Genomic DNA, 26,092 nt, shown 5'->3' with positions numbered 1-26,092 from the left:
ATATTTAAGACCGCCCAGCCAATAGGCTGTTGTTTCAGTTGGCACTCTCTAACTAATTGGACAGAGCATGTGTCACTCATTAAAAAGAGCGCAAAAAAAAAAAAAAAAAGGTTCCGGTATTATTAATCTTACCATCCCGCCCACCGGGATGGAAACTAGCAATATAAAAAAAGTAACGGGATTCCATCCTGCCGCATCCTGCCCCAATTCAAGCACTGTATATATATATATATATATATATATATATATATATATATATATATATATATATATATATATATATATATATATATTAAAAATATATTAAAATATATTTAACAGAAAAGTTTAAAAGAAAGCAACATTGTGAGTGACAAATTGGTTGATGGAAACCAGGAAAAGGCTGACTTTTAACCCTGTATATTTCTTTACAACAATGTTGACCACATAATAAAGATCCTTTTTAACAGATTCAGATCAGTATAACTTGGACCAGCACATGGGTGAACAAATTGGGTAAATTTATCAGCTTTAATTGATCCCTGTCACAATACCACAACATTATGCAAAATGGCATCCCATTATTATCCAGATGACTATAAGCCTGTTATGGCATCCCATTATTATCCAGATGACTATAAGCCTGTTAGCTTGCCATCTCTGGTAGAATACTGAAGTACATTTATAATCACAACACTATCTTGCCAGACACATTTGCTTTCCTTTTGCAAGACAGCTAGCAGAAACCTCGACATTGGAGTTTCAGCGTATATAATTTTACTTCTGATTAACCGTTACTGTTGTCAATTTATTCCCTTAAGTAAGTAAATGTAGAAGCTCTAAGAATCACCCTATGAGGCTTAATACTGAAGTAAAGATATTAATAGGAAAGAAGAGAAAGGCCTTTAAAAACTACAAGTCTGTTGGGACATAATATTTAATGAATATAAACACTATAATAAATTATGTAAAAAAAAAATCAGGAAGACAAAGAAAGTAAATGAGGCTAAGGCTTACCCCCCAAAAAAGTTTTTTAATTATATTGATAGTAAAAAATGCAGGTTTAGCATGTTGCTCCTTTCAAGGGCGTTGGCCTGAAACTTTGCCTAGTTTGTTGGCACAATAAATCACTTTTCACAGGATTTGGAGTGCTGCAGCGTGTGTTTCTTGGAGTTATAAGTGGGTCCCTGGCAGGCTTGCACCCGACGCTTCAACAAGCGGTGAGTTTAAGTTGAGCATCGCCCGCATTTGATAGTATAGTTGTAATAGATACAGAAAAGGCAAATGTGCTAAATCAGTTATATTCTTCAGTGTATACAATAGAGGAGTCAGATTTCCCAGGCTCACTTCATAGCCGCACTAATGGCTCAGCTCAATCTAGTCAGTGGCTGACTCAGGATATGATTCATAAAGATTTAAAGGAAAACTATTCCCCCCAAAATGAACACTTAATCAACAGATGGTTTACATTGGCATATTAAAGAATCTTACCAAACTGGTCTATATATTTATGTAGATCTTGCCCTTTTACATCTCTTGTCTTGAGCCACCATTTTGTGATGGTCTGTGTACCAAATGGCCCAATTGAACATACTAATAGAAAAGTATATTATTATGAATATGGTTTATTTACATGAAGCAGGGTTTTACATATGAACTTCTCTATGCAGTATCTTTTTATAGAGATCTACATTGTTTGGGGGGTATAGTTTTCCTTTAATAAAAATTTATGTAAACAAGGTGCCAGGGCAAGAAGGCTTACACCCCCCGGTTCTAAAAGAGCTTACTTCAGTTTTAGACCTGCCCCTATTTCTGATTTTCTCAGATTCACTTTCATCTGGCATGGTACCTATGGATTGGAGAAAAGCGGATGTCATTCCAATACTTAAAAAGGGATTACAATCACAGCCTGGCAACTATAGGCCTGTAAGTTTGACATCCGTAGTGGGCAAATTATTTGAAGGCTTGTTAAGGGATCACATTCAAAATTTTGTCCTAGTAAATGGCATTATGAGCAGAAATCAGCATGGCTTTATGAAGGATAGGTCGTGTCAGACAAATTTGATTATTTTTTATGATGAGGTAAGTAAGATGTTGGACAGTTGGAGAGCAGCAGATGATCTATTTGGATTTTGCCAAAGCATTTGATACCGTGCCCCACAAACGACTGCTTTCTAAACTAAGGTCTGTTGGGCTTAATGATGTCCTTTGCATGTGGATAGGAAACTGGCTACAGGGTATAGAGGGTGGTTGTTAATGGTACATTCATGGAGTAGGGTTCTTAGTGGGGTCCCTCGGGCTTGGTATTGGGTCTACTTTTATTTAACATGTTCATTAATGACACAAAGCTCAATTAATTCCATCCAGAATGTGACATCCTTGCAACAGGATCTTGACAAACGGTCAATCTGGGCAGCTTAGTGGCAGATGAGATTCAGTGTTGATAAATGTAAGTCATGCACCTGGAATGTAAAAATATTCAAGCCACTTATACCCTTATTCAGACTGCACTAGGCACATCCATAATGGAAAAGTAGATAATAAACTTGGCTGTAGAAATCAATGCCAGTGAGCACTGTTGAGACCCCATCTAGAATATGCCATACAGATTGGTAACCAGCGCTCATACAAGACATTATTGAATTAGGGAGGGTGCAGACAGCTTGTAGTACAAGTTGAACCAGGGACTGGTCCAATTGCCATCTTGGAGTCAGGAAGGATTTTTCCATCCCTGAGGCAAACTGGAGAGGCTTCAAATTGGTTTTTTTTGCCTTCCTCTGGATCAACTAGCAGTTAGGCAGGTTATATATAGATTTAAAAGGTTGACCTTGATGGATGTGTCTTTTTTCTCAACCTAACTTACTATGTTACCTATAACTTTGTTACAGTTCTATTATTTACACACTTCCATGTGAAATGTAGGATTAAGATGCTGTATCACCATGTGAAATAACAACACATATATTTAGTGATGGGCGTTTCGCTGAATAATTGGGGAAACAATGAAAAAATTTGCGAAACGACAAAAATTATTGAAACTTTGACGCTCAACAAATTTTTTTTTTGTTGCGGCGGATTTTTCGCCAGCGAATTTTCAATGCAGTTTCGCAAAAACATTTGCGCAAATCCATGCCTGGTCAATTTATTAGCCCATCACTACATATATTATAACTTAAAAGAGAGTGCTGATCCTTCATATGCATATACTACGAATATTGGTCGTGCACCTCTAGTCTCCAGTGGTTTGAGTACTGGTACATGGTACTCTATATTATATATACCTGTGTATAATTTCCAGCAGGCCAATTGCCATTTTGACAGATGAAAATAATCTTTCTGACTCCATAAAATAAATGTTTTTGAATCAGTTATTTCCTTCATTCTCCACAGACCTACCTTCTAGGTAACATAGTAATAATACATAGTAACATAGTAACATAGTAAGTAAGGTTGAAAAAAGACACACGTCCATCAAGTTCAACCTTTTTTTTTTTATTATTATATCTGCCTAACTGCCAGTTGATCCAGAGGAAGGCAAAAAACCCATCTGAAGCCTCAACAATTTGCCTCAGAGGGGGAAAAAATTCCTTCCTGACTCCAAAATGGCAATCGGACTAGTCCCTGGATCAACTTGTACTATGTGCTATCTTCCATAACCCTGTATTCCCTCACTTGCTAAAAAGCCATCCAAACCCTTCTGAAAGCTATCTAATGTATCAGTCTGCACAACTGAAAAAAACCCATTCTGAATATTTAGGCGGAACTTCTTTTCCTCTAATCGGAATGGGTGACCTCGTGGCAGCTGGAAAGACCTACTGGTAAATAAAGCATTAGAGAGATTATTATACGATCCCCTTATATATTTATACATAGTTATCACATCACCCTTTAAGCGCCTCTTCTCCAGTGTGAACATCCCCAATTTGGCCAGTCTTTCCTCATAGCTAAGATTTTCCATACCTTTCACCAGCTTAGTTGCCATTCTCTGTACCCTCTCTAATACAATAATGTCCTGTTTGAGTGATGGAGACCAAAACTGTACGGAATAATCTATATGGGGCCATACAAGTGCTCTATACAGTGGAAGAATGACCCCCTCCTCCCGTGACTCTATGCCCCTTTTAATACAGCTCAAGACCTTATTTGCCCTTGATGCTGCTGACTGGCATTGCTTGCTACAGCCAAGTCTATCATCTACAAGGTCCTTTTCCATAATGGATTTGCCTAGTGCAGTACCATTAAGGGTATAAGTGGCTTGGATATTTTTACATCCCAGGTGCATGACTTTACATTTATAAACATTGAATCTCATTTGCCACTTAGCTGCCCAGATTGCCAGTTTGTCAAGATCATGTTGCAAGGATGCCACATCTTGGATAGAATTAATTGGGCTGGATAGTTTTGTGTCATCTGCAAACACTGATATATTACTTACAACACCCTCCCCTAAGTCATTAATGAACAAGTTAAATAAAAGTGGACCTAATACCGAGCCCTGGGGGACCCCACTAAGAACCTTACTCCAAGTAGAGAATGTACCATTAACAACCATCCTCTGTACCCAAACCTGTAGCCAGTTTCCTATCCATGTGCAAATGACTTCATTAAGCCCAACAGACCTTAGTTTAGAAATCAGTCATTTGTGGGGCACAGTATCAAACGCTTTGGCAAAATCCAAATAGATCACATCTACTGCCCCCCCCCCACTGTCCAGCATCTTACTTACCTCATCATAAAAAGCAATCAAATTTGTCTGATATGACCTATCCTTCATAAAGCCATGCTGATTGCTGCTCATAATGCCATTCACTAGGACAAAATTTTGAACGTGATCCCTTAACAAGCCTTCAAATAATTTGCCCACCACAGATGTCAAGCTTACTGGCCTATAATTGCCAGGCTGAGATCGTAATGCCTTTTTAAATATTAGAATAACATCAGCTTTTCTCCAATCCATAGGCACCATACCAGATGAAAGTGAATCTGAGAAAATCAGAAATAGGGGCTGGTCTAAAACTGAACTAAGCTCTCTTAGAACCCGGGGATGTATGCCATCAGGCCCTGGAGCCTTGTTTACATTAATTTTTATGAATCATATCCTGAGTCAGCCACTGACTAGATTGAGCTGAGCCATTAGTGCAGCTATAAAGTGAGCATGGGAACTCCTCTATTGTATACACTGGAGAAAAGAACTGATTTAACACATTTGCCTTTTCTGTATCTGTTACAAACATACTGGTACCATTATTTAATGGAGCAACACTCTCAACCTGCATCTTTTTACTATTAATATATTTAAAAACTTTTTAGGGTTAGTTTTCACCTCCATCGCAATTAACTCTTAATTTCCTTTCTTTGCTTTCCGGATTGCCAATTTACAACATTTATTACAGTGTTTATATTCATTAAATGCAGCTTCTGTCCCAACAGATTTGTAGTTTTTAAATGCCTTTCTCTTCTTCCCTATTAACTTCTTTACTTCTGTATTAAGCCACATAGGATGATTCTTAGAGCTTCTACATTTCCTCCTTAAGGGAATAAATTGAGAACAGTAATGATTTAATATCATTTTAAATGACAACCATTTCTGTTCTGTGTTTTTAGCTGAAAACCTAATGCCCCAATCAATACTCTGTAGGGCAGCCCTCAAGGCAATAAAATTAGCTTTTGAAAAATTCATGTTTTTTTTTGCCCCAGTATATATTTGTTTTTTGCACCAGACATTAAATGATATAACATTATGGTCACTATTACCCAGGGGTTCAATTACTTGCACATTTGCTATAAGTTCTGGGTCATTTGAGATCACTAAATACAGAATAGCATTTTTCCTGGTAGGCTCCTCAACAACCTGTGCCATTAACTAATGTCACAGTACAGTTGCTCCAGTCAATATCCTCCTCACTTACATTAGGGGGTCTATAGCATACGCCTACAATTAATTTGCTGGACTCTTTACAATTGGTGAAGAACTCCACCCATAAGACTTCTGCCCCCTCATTTTCTAACATAACCTCCTCCTTTATATAAGCTTTTAAATCCTGCCTAACAAACAGACATACCCCTCCTCCTTTTCTATTGCCTCTGTCCCTCCGAAACAAAGTATAGCCACTGATATTTACTGCCCAGTCATGCGACTCATTCGGCCATGTTTCAGCCACACCAATCACATCATATTTTCCCTCCAGTGCCAGCAGATAAAATGATTTTGTAGACCACAACCATGTTAAAAACACAAATAGATTTAATTGTTTGAATTCTAAATGACAACTTAGAATGAACCAGATTAATTCAGTAAACTGTGGTCTTCTACCTAAAGAAAGTGATATGGAAAGAAAACCCAGAGGCAAGAAGAGTAAATGAACCTTGAAATATGGTAGATATATACAGTATTTGAATTTTCTATGTTCAAACTTTGTTTAGTAAGCATGAAAATATTAGAGTCCCCTTCTTTTGATTCTGTCACCTTACTGCCTTTTGCTTTATTTTGTTTGGACAATTTAAAAAAATAAAATGGACATGAACATAACTGTTTTCTAGGAGTTTCCAAACAGCTGTATACAGGTATGGGATCTGTTATCCGGAAACCCATTATCCAGAAAGTTCTGAATTATAGAAAGGCAGTCTCCCATAGACTCCATTGTAATCAAATAATCTAAATTTTTAAAAATGATTTCCTTTTTCTTTGTAATAATAAAACAGTACCTTGTACAGGCTCCAAAGTAATATTTAATTAATCCTTGTTGGGAGCAAAACCTGCTTATTGGGTGCATTTAATGCTAACATCGTTTTCTAGTAGACTTAAGGTTGAAGATCCAAATTATGGAAAGATCAGTTATCCAGAAAACCTCAGGTTCCAAGAATTCTGGATAACAGGTCCCATACCTGCATATAATAGGCAAAAAATGCTTAAAGCAATGGGAGCAGTTAACAAGTACAAAATTAAAGAAAATGTCTTGTAAATCTTAGAGTTTTGAAACAGTATATCTATTTACAATCACTCTTTTATAAGCAAAGTCTCACACATATTTTGTTTAGCCAGTGGCTGTATTTTTGTTACCTTCTAAAGCAACACAAATAGGCAATGCTTCAGAACCTCTGTCCACTGTCTATAATTTATGTTCCTCTGTATAATCACTCCCCTCCTATCTCATCTGTGGGTTTTGCAATGTATCACTGTAGCGGAGGCTTGTCTGGATTGAGAAGTATAGCTGTGTGTGTCCCTTATCACAGCCTGTCATTTATCAGAGGGTTTATCTCTCTGTATCTCAGGCTGCGTCTGTTTTATCCATCTATTCTCTGCTGTCATTTGCTTGACAAAGCCCACAGCGACATAGAGACAAGAGAACTAAGGGTAAGGAAAGATGCTCGATCTAGAGATCAGTCACCTCCATCCAGTCATCTTAAAGGAAACATCTTCATGGGATTCATAACCTTATAGCTATGGCAGGGTGGAAAAATTACACACACACACACACTTGCAGGCTGTCAAAGCCTTTAAGGTGAAGCACCATGGGATAAGAACCATTCAGGCTCAGTATATTAGTTCTTGTGTATCACACATGGTGTGCAAGCTCACATTTGCCTTGATTCAAGCACTAGCATCAAAGTTACACTTCAAATAAGCAGTGTGATAGCAAATGAACTAACATCTGTAGCTAAGTCTACTAAGCTGATTAATGTTTGTAACATCATAATCATTTGGGATCACACTCATATCTGTGTGAATACAAGCATTTTTGACAGGTAGTTTGTGTAACACCACAGAAGACTTTATTACAAGCAAGTGGCATTAATAAGCTCCTAGGCTATCTTCCATTTATGCTGGAATTATTTACAGTCATATGAAAAAGTTTGGGAACCCCTCTTAATTCTTTGGAGTTTTGTTTATCATTGGCTGACCTTTCAAAGTAGCAACTTCCTTTAAATATATAACATGCCTTATGGAAACAGTAGTATTTTAGCAGTGACATAACATTTATTGGATTAATAGACAATATGCATCATAACAAAATTAGAAAGGTGCATACATTTGGGCACCCCACAGAAGAATTACATCAATACTTAGTTGAGCAACCTTTTGCAAATGTAACAGCCTCTAGACACTTCCTATAGTCTTTGATGAGAGTCTGGATTCTGGATGGAGGTATTTTTGACCATTCGTCTCTCCAGTTCACCAACTATGGAGTAACAATGTAATTCTTAATTGTTTCAGTGCACCTGCAGGTTAAATGTAAATGTATCAAGACAAATGAGGAGTTGCACAGTAGGATACATTGTACCTAACATATCCACCCTGCCGTCTCGAGTTAACCAGTTCAGGTGCTAGAGGTCATAAGGCTCATAAAACTCAACTTTTATTTGAATTATACTTAAAAGCACACACTGGCAAACATACAACACCCATCACTGTTGGTTAACCCCAGTGATGTGGACCATGTCCATAAAATTACATAAATATTAAAAGCACATGGGATGGAACGGTGGAGAATATGTGAACTGATAACCTCTCAGTCACAGTCCTATTGAGTGGTAACCTTAGGGGGTGGGTATGTTACACACTTTTAGTTACCCCAAGTTGTTTCACCCCCTTTTTTTTAAAAAAAAAACAGGGTCTCCAAATCTCAGGCTGTGTATGGTGCACCCACCACCCCCAAAAGTAAAAAGATCTTTCCACAGTGAGCAGAGCATTAACAGGAAATGAGTGACCGTGTTTCATTTAAGTGCTCTTTACTGTGAATTCGTTAGTCCAAGCCACCCTCACCTCCCTTCCATTTATTCCCCAGCTGGTCCCCCACCGTCCACCTATGCCACCCAACGCGTTTCGCCGGCTTCCTCAGGGGCACAAGTTCAGTTTAATTTGATGGCTGCCGAGCATGGACAGCCTGCTTCAAAACATCCCATAGATTTTTGAAGATATTCCAGTCGGGGTGAATAGCTGCGACTGCCATTCCAGAATATTGTACTTCTCCCTCTGCATAAATGCCTTTGTACATTTCGAAGTGTGTTTAGGTTCATTGTCTTGTTGGAATATCCAACCCCTGCGTACCATCAACTTTGTGACTGATGCTTGAACATTATCCTAAAGAATTTGCTGATATTGGGTTGAATTCATCCGACCCTCAACCTTAACAAGGGCCCCATTCCTTGAACTAGCCACGCAGCCCTATAGCATGATGGAACCTCCACCAAATTTGACAGTAGGTAGCAGGTGTTTTTCTTGGAATGCGGTGTTGTTCTTCCCGAATGCAAAGTGCTTTTTGTTATGACCAAATAACAAAATTTTCGTCTCATCAGTCCAAAGCACTCTGTTCAAAAATGACTGTGGCTTGTCTAAATGACCTTTTGCATACAAGTGATGGGATGCAGAAAGGGCTTCTTTCTCATCACCCTGCCATACAGATGTTCTTTGTGCAAATTGTGCTGAATCGTAGAACAATGTACAGATACACCATCTGCAGCAAGATGTTCTTGCAGGTCTTTGGAGGTGATCTTTGGGTTGTCTGTAACCATTTTCACAATCCTCCGCATATGCTGCTCTTGTATTTTTCTTGACCTGACAGATCTGGGTTTTACAGGAACTGTGCCTGTGGCCTTCCATTTCCTGATTACATTCCTAACAGTTCAAACTGAACCTCTGAGATAGCTTTTTGTAGCCTTCCCCCTAAATAATGATATTGAACAATCTTTGTTTTCAGATTATTTGAGAGTTGCTTTGATGATCCCATGCTGTCACTCTACAGAGGAGAGTCAAACAGAAGCACAACTTGCAATTGGCAACCTTACTGTAAATACTGTACAAATACTTTTCTCATGATTGGACACACCTGCCTATGAAGTTCAAGGCTTAACAAGCTAATCCAACCAATTTGGTGTTGCCAGTAATTAGTATTGAGCAGTTACATGCATTCAAATTAGCAAAATTACAAGGGTACCCACAGCCAGTTTTTCACATTTGATTTGATTTCATACAATTGAATACTGCTTCACTAAAAATGTTTGTTCAGAAAACAGCCCAGTATTCCAGTGTTCCTGGAAAAAGAAAGCTAATCCCAGACACAACAATCACAGACACAAAAATCTGTATAATAAAAGTCATTTTCAAATTAAACAAGAAATCCAATTTCTATTTTTTATTAAAGCATTTTGTTGTAAGCTCAGCTGTCAATCAAATATTGCCAGTCCCTCGTCTATGCCTTAGGCATAGAGGCGAGGCAGACAATTACTTTCACTTTCTATTGAGCACTTCCTAAATGTCACTGCTCTCCACATATTCCCCCGTTCTCTTCACTGTTTAATTGTGTAGCCAGGGCATGGGGGTGAACATCGGGTCCCCCATTCTGGTGCACAAACAAGATTCCACAAAATGGCTCCTGCCTGCTTGCTAAAATTATAAATTCCCAGACTGAAGGAAACAATATTAAAATAATTTATATAGTGTAATTTAAGTTCATTTTGCTTGACTAATGTGATAAAACAGGATTTTGAATAATTTTCATGGTGACGGTTCCATTTAAGCTAACCTATGTTGAACAGATCATCCCACTTATTGCAACTATTCAAATGATTTTCATTTGTTATAGTATTTGAGGTATCTGACTACCTATTCTGTTTCTTTCTAGTTTAAAATCAAGTTGTCTGGCAATCCTAGCAACTGAATAACTATTGCTCTATGAGACGACAATATTATTGTTATTTTTTTAATGTTCATCTTTCTATTCAAGTCATGTGCTATTTAAGCTCTCTAAGGTAAGTGGGCCCATAGAAACAACATAGCATCTTAAATCCCAAATAGACAAGCCTGAGAACAAAAAGTGAAAATACAAATGCCTATACCATACTGAAAATTCATTTTAACAGTAACTACTTTCGTGATTTAAGACAGAGAAGTTTACTTTAACTAAACACAATTGCGAAAGAAAAACACAATATACTGTGATAAAGACAATTATTCAAAAGCTCATGCTTTTCCCAAGTTGTCTTTAGAAAAAAATGTAATTGAAATTTACAATTATTTGAAACAAATTTTCCCTGGCAACAACTTAAATACAACCAAAATACAATCTCTCATTGCTAAACAAATGAGACACTATATATATATATATATATATATATATATATATATATATATATATATATATATATATATATATATATATATATATATATATATATATATAAATAATTGGTCACAAAAGCAACACTCAAAAAAAGGCCCAAATTTAAATTTCCAAGCAGCAATTTTCCTTGGGTATGCAGGTTGCTTTTAGAAATACAATATAGTAGAGATTCTGAGACAAGAGGTAACAAGACTAATTAAGATACAGTAAAATATCCTGTTATAATGCAAAGTAATTTCAGACAAAGCCTGTTATTGTTTAGGCCATGCAATTACACCACCGGCCTCAGAGAAGACATAATCAACATAAACAAGTATTTACAAGTTCAATACAAATATTTTAGTAATACACATTCTAGAAACATTGCAGGTGACAGGCACCATACTAGACACTAGGTTTCACTACTGGAATAGGAAAGTTGTCTCTTTTGGAATGAAATTTCTGTAGTTACTATTTTTAAAGTAGAAGGAAAGCTACGGAGGCATTTTATTGCCATTAGAATAGCTGCAATAGTGCAAGTTAGAATGCTAGATTTATTCTGTAGAATGTTTTACCATACCTGAGTAAAAGGCTCTAAAAGCTCTCTGTTTGTTTAGGGCAGCAGCTGCAGTATTAGCTTGGTGTGACATCACTTCCTGCCTGAGTCTCTCCCTGCTCACATATAGCTCTGGGCTCAAATTACAGCAGAGAAAGGGGGGGGGGTGAAGAGGAGCAAACTGAGCATACTCATGCCCGGGGCAAGGAGGTTTAAGCTAAAGGCAGGAAGTCTGATACAGAAGCCCAGAGGCGGGCCAAACAGGCCGGGCGCCCTAAGCAGCACAGCCAGCCTGCTTGCCCCTTCCTTTCTCCCGTCACTCGCGCATGCGCAGTAAAGGCTGTCCCGGCGCGCATGCGCAGTAAAGGCATTCACGTTCACTTCAGCGTGCGGCGCTTACTGCGAACAGATTTCCAGGTGGGTTCGGTCTAGGGGTAGGCAGAAGAGGTAGCTGCCCAGTGCCCCCCAATCATTGCGCCCTAGGCAGCTGCCTCTTCTGCCTACCCCTAGTTCCGGCCCTGCAGAAGCCCATGTGTACACAATAGAAGGAAAGAAATGCAGTCTTTCTTTTGACAGAGGACTCGGAGCAGCACTACTTTGAGGGTTTATTGGTATATTTAGGTGGACCTTTCTGAAAAGGCTTACTTAGTTTTAACCTTTCCTTCTCCTTTAAATAGAATGAGTAAAGACTGATCCAAGTAGTTCATTTTGTGTCCAAAATACTAACAAAAATTTGTTTAAAATATATTCTGTAATGCTGTACAATGTATTGGGAGTACACAAACATTACAGACACAAGCAAATCAGTTGTAAACAACTCAATTGCAAACAGAGACATAAGATCAGAGGCACAGACGTTAGCTCTAGTTGTTTTCTGTGTAGATATGTTTAAAGGCATCTTTACATTGACTGAATTATTAATAAATAAATGAAAAATAATCCTTTTGCTATTCAAGTTTTTACCAACAAAAACTAACTTCTAAATGTAAGGGACAGCAAGTTTATGAAGGTACAATATGAAAGCTTTAAAAAAAACTTGAAGTTGCAGGTCCATTTAATGCATGGAGCTGAATGCACTAGCTTGTGAATTCAGCATTGAATACTATAGAATTAAATATCTCTGAAAGCTGCCATATTATAACTAAACTATAACTATATTATACTAAACTGAGGAAGCAATGGAAGGAGAGGAAATGAGAGAAAAGTAGACAATTCCTACACAAACATCCAGGCAATTCTCCACACATCGTGCTGTATGGTTGAGAGGAGGAAGATGCTTGAACCTTGCATGGCTTTAAAAAGCTGTCACTCCAATTCCCTTATTAATATTCTAAGGTTGGGAGCCTATCCGTAAAAACATAATTAATTGAGGCCGCAGCGACAGTAAACAAGCAATTTCAAATTAAATCGAAATGACGGTGCCTTAATTTGCAAATGTGAACAGATTTTTCGAACAGATAAATGAAGTCACCATATAAAAAGGGAAGAGACAAGTATTAAAGGAGCAGGGGGAGGGGTAGAAGGGGGCTGTGTGTGTGTGTGAGAAGAAGGTTGAAATGAAGTTGTTAATCTTTACCTGTCTGTGTCACACTGCCACTCATCTCAGACACCCCGGACTCAATTCGCTGCAGCTGCTTGCGGCTTTCCCTGCCACCAATGATCAATGGGAGCAGGTATCTCTGTAATAGGTAAGGAAAATAGAAGTCATGAAACTGTGCAGGCCACTACAAACACTGCTTTTAGGCATTATGGGTGATCTACTTAAAAATTATTTTCTTCTCAGTCTACTAAAAAATATTTAAATATTAAAAAATATATATATATAAAAATGATTGCCACCAACATGAATTCATGCAGCTTAGTTAACAAGTACAAGGTACTGGTAAATTTAATTATGCAGCCAGAGTAGTTAGAAAGCCTAGTTCAATTTTAGCCACACCACTTTTTGACATTTTTGCAAAGGATTTGAGGAAAGCTGATAATAATAATAAATTATGATCTCAACCTGGCAATTATAGACCTACAAACTTAAGCACCTGTTTTTGGGCAAATTGCTTGAAAGTTTTTTAATTATCATATTCAAGATTATGCATCTGGAGAATAAGTAGTAATCAGCATGGCTTTATGAAGGACAGATAAGGTCAAAGAAATGAAACTGCTTTTATATGATGAAGTAAATAGGACAGTGAGGTTGTAGTTGATATAATCTACTCGGTTTTTGCCAAAACATTTGATACAGTGCTGCTTACTAAACTCAGGTCTGTTGGTCCTGGTAATGTTTTTTACAGGGTGTTTCAGAGGGTCATTGTATGGAACATTCTTAGGGTTTAGGGATTCATGTTCTTAGTGGGGATTCTGTATTGGGCCCACTTTTATTAAAGTGTTCATTATTGACTTGGAGGAAGTTATTGTAAGCAATGTACTCCATGTGTCATCTCAATGGATGTTGACAAGCTGACAATGTGTGCAACTATGTGGCAAATGAGCACCATTGTTAAAAATATGCAAGTCCCATATCTTGAAATGGGACTAAATTTGGCTAATGCCAAGACAACTTACGAGTACTAAGAGATAAACTTTGAGCTAGCAATTCCAGCCAGCACCAGGAATGCCTTGCATTAAAAGGGGTATATATTCACAGCACAAGAGGTTATTTTTTTCCCCCCATCTTGAATATACATACAGTGCAATTATGGTCTACAGTGATCAATAGGGATATCACTGAAACCGAGAAAGTCCAAAGAAGAGTGACTAAGCTGATTAAGGCTATTGGAAGGTCTCAGTTATGAAGAAAAAATATAACTTGTTAAACTGAAGTAGAAGCACTTAAAGGAGTGGTTCGCCTTCAAACAACTAATTGTTTTCAGATAGATCACCAGAAATAATGACTTTTTCCAATGACTTTCCATTTTCTATGTGTGACCATTTTTCTAATATTGAAGTGTCAAGTGTCTTTTTTCACCTTCTGAAGCAGCCCTGGGAGGGGGGGTCGCCAACCCTGTAAACTGTTCTGAATTGATACATTTAGTTGATACATTTTTTATCTTTGTCCCTGCTGAGCAGAATCTCTGGGTTTCATTATAGGCAGCTGTTAGACTTGATACAATAGTTACTAATACTCCAGAGATGCTGCTGAGAAATGTATCAACTAAATGTTGCAAAATTCTAACAGTTTAGAGCAGTGATCCCCAACCAGTAGCTCGTGAGCAACATGTTGCTCTCCAATCCCTTGGATGTTGCTCCCAGTGGCCTCAAAGCAGGGGCTTATTTTTGAATTCCAGCCTTGGAGGCAAGTTTTGGTTGTATAAAAACTAGCCGCACTGCCAAACAGAGCCTCAATGTAGGTTGACAATTCATGTTGGGGCTACCAAATGGCCAATCACAGCACTTATTTGGCACCCCAAGAACATTTTTCCTTTTACTTCTGAATTTTGCTCACGGGTTCTAAAGGTTGGGGATCCCTGGTTTAGAGTCTGAGCCCCAATTACTGAGCTGCCAGTCTCAAACACCAGAGACAGCACGTTCAACTTTAAACTTCGTTTTTGGGGAAAAAAAATTAATAATGGAAAATAATTGGAAAAAGTCTTTATTTCTGGGGAATAATCTAAAAACAACTGAATTTAAAAAAAGTGTTTGGAAGGTGAACAACTCCTTTAAGATGGAATATGATAACTATGTAACTAAGCATAGAAAGAACAGGTATACATCATTAATGGAAGTAAAGTTGAAAATAGCACATATAGCAATCCAAAAAAAATTCTGTACAAAGAACTTTAAAAAAATATATGGCTATTCCATATCCATTTAGTTTGACATACGTAACACCAGTAATGATAATTAAATATCGATATGGAAACAATTTTAGAAGGAACAATAACAAAACATGTTTCCCTAAGTCATTTCTGGTCAGATTGAGAGCTTTGGAGAAACATAAGTTAAGCAGAAGGCATCAATAGAGGAGGTAAGATCTGTAGGGAGAAATAAAATGTTAGGAAATATTACCCAGTACAAACATTTTAGAATGATATGGGTCAATTGCAATTAACTGGAAGGGTGGTCTAGCCTTGTATACAATTTATACAAAATGACATTAAAGTCATACATGATAGTACATTTTTTAAAATACATTCTCAATACCCTAGTTAATAATTACGCAGATAGGAGGGATATGTCACAATCCTTAAGGCAAAAGTAAGCGGCCGAAGGTGTCCGATGACTTTTAAGCAAGGAAGATGATACAGACTAACTGAAATTAACTTATTACAAAATTGATCCAGGGACTGGTCCGATTGCCTTCTTACCCCCATATCTAATAAAGGTAACTCTGTTAATCATAGCAACCAATAACAGGTTTGCTTTTAAACAGTTTAATGTACATGCTACCTGCTGATTGGCTGCTATGGGTTACTGCTCCTAGGCAAACTTAGTGCCTTTTATTATAAACCCCCTTAAAGTCAGGGGAAACTCTTTCTCCTTTGAGGTAAAATGAAGAAACTTCAGAAGGGTTTTTTCTCCTTTCTTCAAGTTAGGTAGGTTTAATTTAGACAAAAGAGTTAAACTTGGACACAAATCTTTTTCCTACCTAAACTACTACATATATAGCGTATGGCTTTCAGAAATGATGAATAAAAAAACTGCAGCACAACCTACCTTGTATAATTGGTGGAAGCCAAAGGCTATGCCAGCCAGGATAATTGCCAAAGCTCCATAGTCTCTCCATCGGGACCCTGGGGGGCCTGTGGTTATAAATAACACACATTTAGAGGCTTATTTATTAAAGGTTGAAATTTAGTGGTTTTAGAGGTTTTTGAAACCACGACAAAACTCACATACTCTAAAACTACGCATGTCATTGAATAACTTTTATTTGCCAAAATTTTGCATTATAGGTTTTTATGGTTCTTACAGCTTTTTTACAGATTTTTTAGAACTTTTTAAGGGCTCTTGTTGTCAAAAAACATTTTCCCCAAACAAAGGTGAGGGCTAATAAAGGCCGCACTCCAGTTGGGGGTAACAGTAGTTTTTTTTTTGTTTTGTTTTTTAAATCTCCCCCGTCAGCGATAGGCCACCCACACCAGGACGAATGAGCATGTTGGGGCACATGCATTTGCATAACGAGCAAGTGCAGTGACTTGCTCATTATGCGCTTACACATGACATCAGAAGTGCATTATGTGTATGCGCTATGCACAACATCGCCGTGTGGGCTAATACAGTCATAAGAAAAAGTTTGGGAACCCCTCTCAGCATAATAATTGACTCCACTTTCAACAAAAAATATAACACTGGTATGTCTTTCATTTCCCAATAGCATAGTTTTTTTTTCAAGGTGGCCAATTGCAAGTTGTGCTTCTGTTGTGATTCTGTTTGACTCTGAAGAGTGACAGCATGGGATACTCAAAGCAACTCTCAAAAGATCTGTATCATGTATCATGTTTTAGGTGAAGGCTGTAAAAAGCTCCGAGGTTTAAAATGACAGTTTCAACTTTAAGGAATGTAATCAGGAAAGGGAAAGCCACAGGCATAGTTGCTGTAAAACCCAGGTCAGGCAGGCCAAGAAAAATACAGGAGCGGCATATGCAGAGAATTGTGAGAATGGTTACAGACAACCCAAAGATCACCTCCAAAGACTTGCAAGAACACCTTGCTGCAGATGGTGTATCTGTACATTGTTCTACAGTTCCGCATAATTTGCACAAAGAACATCTGTATGGCAAGGTGATGAGAAAGAAGCCCTTTCTGCACTCACACTTGTTCGTAAGCAAAAGGTCATTTCGACAAGCCACAGTCATTTTGGAACTAAGTGCTTTTGACTTGTGAGACAAAAATGTAGTTATTTGGTCATAACAAAAAGCCCTTTGCATGGCGGAAGAAAAACACCTGCCACCTACTGTCAATTGACAATTTGGTGAAGGACTGTGTGGCTAGTTCAGGAACTGGGGCCCTTGTCAAAGTCGAGGGTCAGATGAATTCAACACTAATATCAATAAATTCTTCAATAAAAAAAGCATCAGTCACAAAGTTGAAGTTACGAAGGGTTTGTATATTCCAACAAGACAATGACCCTAAACACACTTCGAAATGTACAAAGGCATTTATGCAGAGGGAAAAGTACAATAATCTCATCACAGTCCCCCGACTTGAATATTATCGAAAATCTATGGGATGATTTGAAGCAGGCTGTCCATGTTCAGCAGCCATCAAATTTAACTGAACTGGCGAGATTCTGTATGGATGAATAGTCAAAAATACCACCATCCAGACACTCATCAAAGGCTATAAGAGGCGTCTAGAGGCTGTTAAATCTGCAAAAGGAGGCTCAACTAAGTATTGATGTAATATCTCTGTTGGGGTGGCCAAATTTTTGCACGTGTCTAATTTTGTTATGATGCATATTGCATGTTTTCGGTTAATCCAATAAACTTTATGTAACTGCTGAAATACTACTGTTTCCATAAGGAATGTTATATTTTAAAAGGAAGTTGCTACTTTGAAAGCTCAGCCAATGATAAACAAAACTTCAAAGAATTAAAAGGGGTTCCCAAACTTTTTCATATGACTGTATAGCCTGCACTCTGGTTGGGGGTAACAGTATTTTTTTTTCCATTAAAAATTGCCCCCCATCAGTGCAAGGCCAGCCTAGGAAAGAAAAAAGACTACTGAGAGATGTTTGTAAAAATAAAAGTATCTTTCTATAATTTTTGGTCTGATCTATACATGGTCTGCCAGAGTGCCTTGCACCAACACTTGTTTGTTTGCATATGGATTGTCCACTCCCTTGAGCCGAGGGCATGGGGCAGGAGCACCTGGGCCACGTGTCTACTTTGGTGAGTTATTCCACAAAGATTGATTATGTTATGTGCTTAAATGTTTCCATATTAGCCCACATAGCCATGTTGTGCATATCACACACCTTTTAGCCCACATCTTTGGTTGGTACTAATATTTTTGGCCAACAGATAAATATTTAATAAATATTGGAAAACCATTGGAAAAAAAATCACAATTCAATTGTTAGTAAATGGGCCCCTAAGTGCAAACAATTCTCATAATTGCAGAGCATTCAGTGTGCAGCAATTCAAGCTGGGTTGTCTTCCATGAGTGTGCAATAACGCAAGTGAAGCATTGCATAATGTTATTTGTCAGCCAAATAGTTGCAAAATTGAGTTAAAAGTAGATGAACCCTTATGTCTGAGCATGTGGCACTTTCTGGTTGCAAGCATTTTTTATTGTCCCTTCCTTTTCATAATTAATGAAAGGGGACTGGGATGATCTTTCACAAAAGTTCAGCGAGTCTATAAAGCCTGCAAGCCGAAATGTCATCTCACTCGTTTTACATTAAGTGACACAAGTCTGTCTTGTGGCAAAATGAATAAAGAAAAATGAACATAAGAGAGGGAGATTTAATTGGAGGGGGTGTGAGGGGGAATAAAGCCAACTTTTTCAAATGTTGAAAGGGACATGATATCTCATTAACACCTATGCAAATAAAAACAGATTAGAGTACAGTCACAAAAGCCCCAAACAATGCATACACTTTTGCAATGTACAATGAATGTGTGACTTAATCGAATATTTTTCAAAACTTTCACCAATGAACCAAAAATAACCAAAACCAAAAATAATGAACTGGCTCATTTATCAAAGCTTTTATTATTATTATTATTATTATTATTATTATTATTGTTTTTCACCAAGAAATTTTGCCATGTTCAGCATTAAAAAACACATTGTATTCTATAGTTCAAAAATCTGTGAATAGGATTTTTGGGGAAACGCATAAATATTTTTTTTTAATTCCACTAACAACTCCATGTTTTCCACTGGTTACAATATTCTCCCCAGGCCTTTTTAGAAGCAATGAAAGGTTCAACTCTGACTCCTACATAGTGATGAAAAATGTTCTTGCAGAAGCCGGTAGGACGCAAGCTGTATTGGCACAGTGCTGTTGGCTACTGAAAAACTTTTGTTTTAGAATGGGAGAGATGGGAATGCACATATTTATCGATTTTTTTTACCCCACCTGGCTCAAATGAGCAAAAGGATTTTTTTTCTGGGCCTTTGATAGATTTCCCTCTATATGTATATGTATTTTGAACCAAAATGAACAAAAACTTGACATAAAAAGAGAAAATGGGAAGGAGTGGAAGGAAGGGAGATAATTTGAGAAACAAGAGGTGCAGGTTGTGGGTTTATAAAGAAGATGAATGGGTGAGTATGTGAAAGGGGATCAGGGAAAAAAGTGCAGAGAAAGAGATGTGCCAGAAAATGGCAGCATGGATTATACTGTAGGGAACTAGTGAAAAAAAACTAACTTTGGAGGTAGGGGAGAAAATGGGAAACCATCAGGAAAGGTGGAAAAAAGGGAAGGGAAAGAGGAAGGAGGAGTCAGGAAATATATAGTATAGAAAATATAAATTGGTACCAAGGTTGAATAACTCATTTTAGAAGTAATTTTGAAAATCCTTTGATGTGTTTTTACTTCTTAAAAAAAACGCTTTTGATCAGCAAGGGCATGGCCGGATTTATGAGAGCAGCGCCATAAGGCCAGTGCCGGATGCTTCACGTGCGCACCCTCCCGTGGCAGCGCGGTCCTAACGCCGGACCTTGTGCGCACGCAAGCCCACCCTAGGCCTGGGCCTTTGTGGCCTCGCCACAAATCCGGATCTGATCAAGGGAATCCATTACAGCTCATACACTCAATTAACTTTTTTGTTCTGAATATAAAAATATAATTGTATGTTTATGTAATATCACACTTGACTTATTTTCAATGTTTTTTTAACCTAAGCTGCTCTTTTTTAGACTACAGATATTGGATCCGTTATCCCAAAACCTGTTAAACAAAAAGCTTCAAATTATGAAAAGGCTGTCTTCCATAGGCTCCACTGTGATCAAATAATCCAAAAGTTTAAAAAATATTGAACTTGATCCAAACTGAAATGTAATTAATCCTTATTGGAAGAAAAATCAGCCTATTGGTTTGTTTAATGTTTACATGATTTTCTAGTAGACTTAATATATGATGAGCCAAATGATGGAAAGATCCATTATCCAGAGAACCTCAGGTCCAAGAATTCTAACTAATAGTTCCCATACCTGTACTTACATCAGATTAATAATATCAAACTTGACTTATTCTCAATGTTTCTACTTTAACGTAAACTCCGCTTTATTCGATTACTAATACACTCCTGTATGCACTCACTCCTGTATGCTCTGCATTATTTAAAATGAAAACGTGTTGCTTAGAGGGGTACTATAGCCATAAATACCAGTATTGTGGCTACACAATCAACACAAAACTCCATGGTATTTGTTCCTAGAACTAAATGCTGTTTTGATAAAACTCTGAGCCTTTTAAAAGCTCTACTCACATTCCAAACGTATCTATATTTCAATAATTTAGCGGGCGGCATGTTTCTAAGTCTATACGTCACTTCCCCCATTAAACTTAGATCCCCACTGACTTCCCTGACAACAATATAGGCAACAATATAGGCAATGGTACGCGTTTTGTGGCATCACACCACTTCCTCAGAAGCATAGGGAATCCCCACCCCCAACAACATTTATAAAACCTCATTAGCCCCGCCTATTAAAAACATTTAATTTAAGTTCGTCTGATTTCGGGGACATAATTAACGTTTCAGCACAGGTGTTGTCTGGATCCACGGGACAAGTTCGGGTGAGTGCTCGCATGTTGTGCTATTACAATTTTGCTTCTACATTTACTCCTTAAAGGGGTGGTTCACCTTCAAACAATTAGTTGGTTTCAGATAGATCACCAGAAATAACGACTATTTACAGTGACTTTTTATTTTCTATGTGTGACGGTTTTTCTAATATTGAAGTGTCAAGTGTCATTTCTCTCTTTCTGAAGCAGCTGTGGGAGGGGGGGTCGTCGATCCTGTAAACTGTTCTAAATGGATACATTTAGTTGATACATTTCTTATCTTTGTCCCTGCTGAGCAGAATCTCTGGGTTTCATTACTTTTCATTACTTCGATTTTGGAAAAAACGTAAAAAATAAATAACGGAAAGTAATTGAAACTAGTCTTTATTTCTGGGGAACAATCTAAAAACAACTGAATTGAAAAAAGTGTTTGGAAGGTGAACAACCCCTTTAAGGGAATAAATTGAGAACAGTAATAATTTAATATCATTTTAAATGACAACCAACCTAATGCCCCAATCTATGCCCTGAAGGGCAGCCCTCAAGGCATTAAAATTAGCTTTTCTGAAAATCACGTTTTTTGTTGGCCCAGTGTATATTTGTTTTTTGTACCAGACATTAAATTATTTCACATTATAGTCATTTTTATCCAGGGTTTCAATTGCTTGCACATTTGCTATACACTAGAGCAGGGATCCCCAACCTTTTGAACCCATGAGCAACATTCAGAAGTAAAAGGAGTTGGGGAGCAACACAAGCATGAAAATGTTCTTGGGGTGCCATATAAGTGCTGTGATTGGCTATTTGGGAGCCCCTATGTGGATTGTCAACCTACATTGAGGCTCTGTTTGGCAGTGCACATGGTTTTTATACAACCAAAACTTGCCTCCAAGTCTAGAATTCAAAAATAAACACCTGCTTTGAGGCCATTGGGAGCAACATGCAAGGGATTGGAGAGCAACATGTTGCTCATGAGCTACTGGTTGGGGATCACTGCACTAGAGGGTCATTAGAGCATTTTTTCTGGTTGGCTCCTCAATAACTTGTGTCATAAAATGCAACAAGTTTATAAACTTGTTCCTATGAACTGACCTGGTAGTACTGTTGCCCCAGTCAATAACAGGGTAATTAAATCAGGCTTGTTTCAGGAAGTAATGCCATCCGAGGCAGCGATTGCAATGCCGTCCTTCCCCCGCCGCGTTTGGCTCTCAAAGTTACCAGGAACAGCTTTTTGGTGCCCCTGTTTACTTCTGGGGAGCTGCCACCTGAGGCAATGTGCTCAACCTTACCTCATGGCAGAAACGCCCCTGATTAAAATCCCCCATTATCATTACTTTCCCCAGACTAGCAGCCTTTTCTATTTGCATTAGGAGCTTAGCCTCCTCCTTCTTACTTTCATTAGAGGGTCTATAGCATACTCCAAGAATTAATTTGCCGGACTCTTTACAATCGGTGACTTCCGCCCCCTCATTTTCCAACAACACCTGCTCCTTTATATAAGCTTTTAAATCCTACCTAACAAACAGACATACCCCTCCTCACTTTCTGTTGCCTCTGTGCCTCCAAAACAAAGTATAGCCGCTGATATTAACTGCCCAGTCATGCAACTCATTCAGCCATGTTTTTGCCACACCAATCACATCATATTTCCCTCCAGCACCTCCAGCTCTCCTATTTTACCAGACAGACTCATTGCATTTGCAAACATACATTTAATACTGGTACCATATTGAACATACGACATGTATCAGAAAAAAAAGTTCAGTTCCTGCAAATTTCCACACACTGAGTGGCATGGGTAACCCCATTCCTTAAAGGTGCGTGTGTCAAAAAGGGGTCTTTGCACTTACATATAGTTGCACTTGCCACTGCTCAGTCCTTCATGCCTCCTGTTATGAAACAAGCGGAGTTGCACTTATTGGTAAACATTGGAGCTCCCGCCACCTCCAGCACCATGTCTCAATAGGCACAACTCAATTGCTTTTAAATAATTGGGTGCACGTGGCACTCGTGTGGAACACTGGAAATTGTGTCAACTGGACTTGGAAAACACTCAATGCAATTTTGTCCAATTTACAGCAAAATCAAGTGCAATTGCATCAATACTGATGCATTGGGTGCAATTGCATTAATACTGACACATTGGGCCAATTGCATTGGGTGCAATGCCCCCTTGCAACCGCAAAAACACAGGAATTCTGGGGTTCTGCATTATGGGTAAAAAAAACATGGTGATGTTGCTCAAAACTTCCCTTTGCTCACTACACTTATGGATTTACATTAACCCACAGGTATAGAACTTCTGACATACAAAAAAATTTTTTCTGAAAAAAGCAAATAGCATATGTTAAATGGGTTATTCACCTTTGAGTTAACTTTTGGTATGACGTAAAGAGCAATTTGCAATTGATTTTCATTTTTTATTATTTTTGGCTTTTTTTCAGAAGCTCTCCAGTTTGAAATGTCAGCAAACTGGTTGCTAGGGTCCAAATTAGCATAGCCACTACACATTGACTTAAATAAGGGACTGGAATAGGAGAGAGTCTGAGAATAGAAAGAGGAGTAATAAAAAGCAGCAATATTAATACATTTATAGCTTTACAGAGCATTTGTTTTTTAGATGGGGTCAGTGACTCCCATTTGAAAGCTGGACAGAGTCTGAAGAAGAAGGCGAATAATTAAAAAACGATAAAAAATAAATAAAAAGTTGCATAGAATTGGCCACTCTATAACATACCAAAAGTTAACTGAAAGGTGAATCACCCGTTTAAAGGGCACCTGTTGCGTAAAAATATTATCCCCAACCAAAAGTGCGGGCTAATAGACGCTGCATTCCGGTTGGGGATAACAGTATTTTTTTTAAAAAATAAATAAATGCCCCTGCCAGCGCTACACTACCCGTGACCGGTGAGAGCAGCCATGTCCGGTCACTCACATGCACATAATGAAAATGTACCACAAATTGCTCGGTATGCACATGCATGTGACGTCACTGGGAGGGAGCGATGGCGTGCGGGGGGCATATTTTTTTTTTTTTTTTTTTACAAAACCCCTGTTATGCCCAACCGGAATGTGTGCTCTATTAGCCCGCACCTTTGGTTGGGGATAACATTTTTACCCAACAGGTGCCCTTTAAGTGTACTTATTAGACTAGAGCAGAGGTCATCAGATATTTCCAGCTTGTCTATTGGGGAGGCTGTCCCACAGTCTGGGAACAATTTACTAGAACATAAGCAGAAAAAAAGTTTTAAATACCCAACTGCTTCACAGTTTAAACTGGAATTTAGAGGCTCAAACAGCGAATCTATCAAATGGATCCCTGCACGTTTCTGTTAGTGATAAACATGTTTGATTATTGTGGCACTTACTAAACTGTTGCACTGCAAGCTGAGAGGATGGTGCTGTGTGGGAAATACCAGGGTGTGTCATGAGAGCGGGGTCATCATGGGCTGTGCCAGATTGCTGCAAAGCCAATTCAATTTCTTCATTGTTCAATCCTATCAGGAAATTTAAAAGAAACAATTACATTTGAGCATGCAGCAGAACATAAGCATACATATCCAGCAAGACAATTTTAAGAATCAAAATCAGAATTTTTACAATATAAATCTGCTTGTTATATACTATATATACTGGTCCTATTTAAACAATAATTGTGCCTGTTACTTTAATAAAGATGGTGAAGAAACCAAAAACAAAATAACAATGAAATGCAGCTCCCAACAATATGTCTCTACGGTGATAGTGTTCATGATTTGATGTTTCACATTCGATTTGGTTAATTTCAGTTTATTGCAGAAGTTGTATACTTGATATTCTACAACCACTCATTGACAATGCATGTCATCAGCAAGGAACGTGGCTCTATTTTAATATGCAAATAAGTGCATTTAACCCTTTGAGATTCTAAATGCAATCTTGTGTCTTGCTCTCCAAAAAGACACTTCTGTAAAACAACAAATCTAAGTTTATACATAGACCCATCGTTATTTGAGAGATAGCAACTACGAAAACAAGCAAAAGCAATACTCTTCTAATTACTGAAAGAAGCAACTCACAACCCTGCATCATTACTACAGGCATGGAAGAACTTCATGTTATGACAAATGCAATAAAAGTAAAATCAAGCTTAAATTGTAGCTAAAAAAGTTAAAATTGTAAGTTTTTTTTTTAAAATCTGCTGAACAAACTTAGCCATGAAACAAACATAAAAGATATTTTATAAAAAAAATAAATGTAAAAATCCATCTGGTATCAGCACATATAATGTAATAAAACCATATTGATGCTGGCGCGTAGTTAACTTCATCCCCCACCCCTCTGGTCCTTGCAAAAATTTTGGCCTTTACACCAGCCCCTGGGGCAAAAGAGGTTGGGGACTGCTTATTTATTAAAGGCTGAATGCCAAAAACGTGAAAAATGTGAGGTTTTACCTAGGGCCACAAATGGTTAATTTAGGAATAAGTGGAATGTCCAAGAGGGAAGGAAGCTTTTGCACTGTCTGTTATGACAAACACAGCTTCTTGCCGTTGTTTATCACCAGCTTGACTAATGCAGTCTTTTTTTTTTTTTTTTTTTGTTTCAAATAATCTCATGCAAATTAGACACACGCTTTTCCCAGTTGATTGCTATCTGAGCTGAATAATCTGCGAGACACTGAAGGGACACAAGGCAAGGACTTAGAGATAGAGGACAGGGTGGGAAGTACAGCAGTCACACAACCAATCCTTCACATGACTGATGTTGTTTTTCACAGCAGAAAACATCACAGTTAAATAATAT

At 37.9% G+C, this 26,092-nt stretch overlaps 1 protein-coding gene across 1 annotated transcript in view; it reads right to left on the bottom strand.

Annotated features, from left to right (window-relative positions):
• The window catches only part of pex14.S (peroxisomal biogenesis factor 14 S homeolog), a 148,399-nt gene that overhangs the window by 10,549 nt on the left and 111,758 nt on the right, over positions 1-26,092 (bottom strand). The window contains exons 4-6 of the mRNA XM_018227628.2: positions 24,679-24,807; positions 16,285-16,370; positions 13,211-13,313 (exon numbers count right to left, since the gene is read on the bottom strand). Coding sequence (XP_018083117.1) covers positions 13,211-13,313; positions 16,285-16,370; positions 24,679-24,807 — 318 coding nt within the window. The remainder of the gene's footprint in view (positions 1-13,210; positions 13,314-16,284; positions 16,371-24,678; positions 24,808-26,092) is intronic.

The sequence above is a fragment of the Xenopus laevis genome, chromosome 7S (genome assembly GCF_017654675.1).
Source record: "Xenopus laevis strain J_2021 chromosome 7S, Xenopus_laevis_v10.1, whole genome shotgun sequence".
In the NCBI taxonomy this organism is placed as follows: Eukaryota; Metazoa; Chordata; class Amphibia; order Anura; family Pipidae; genus Xenopus; species Xenopus laevis.
This window is presented reverse-complemented; position numbering and strand designations above follow the sequence as displayed.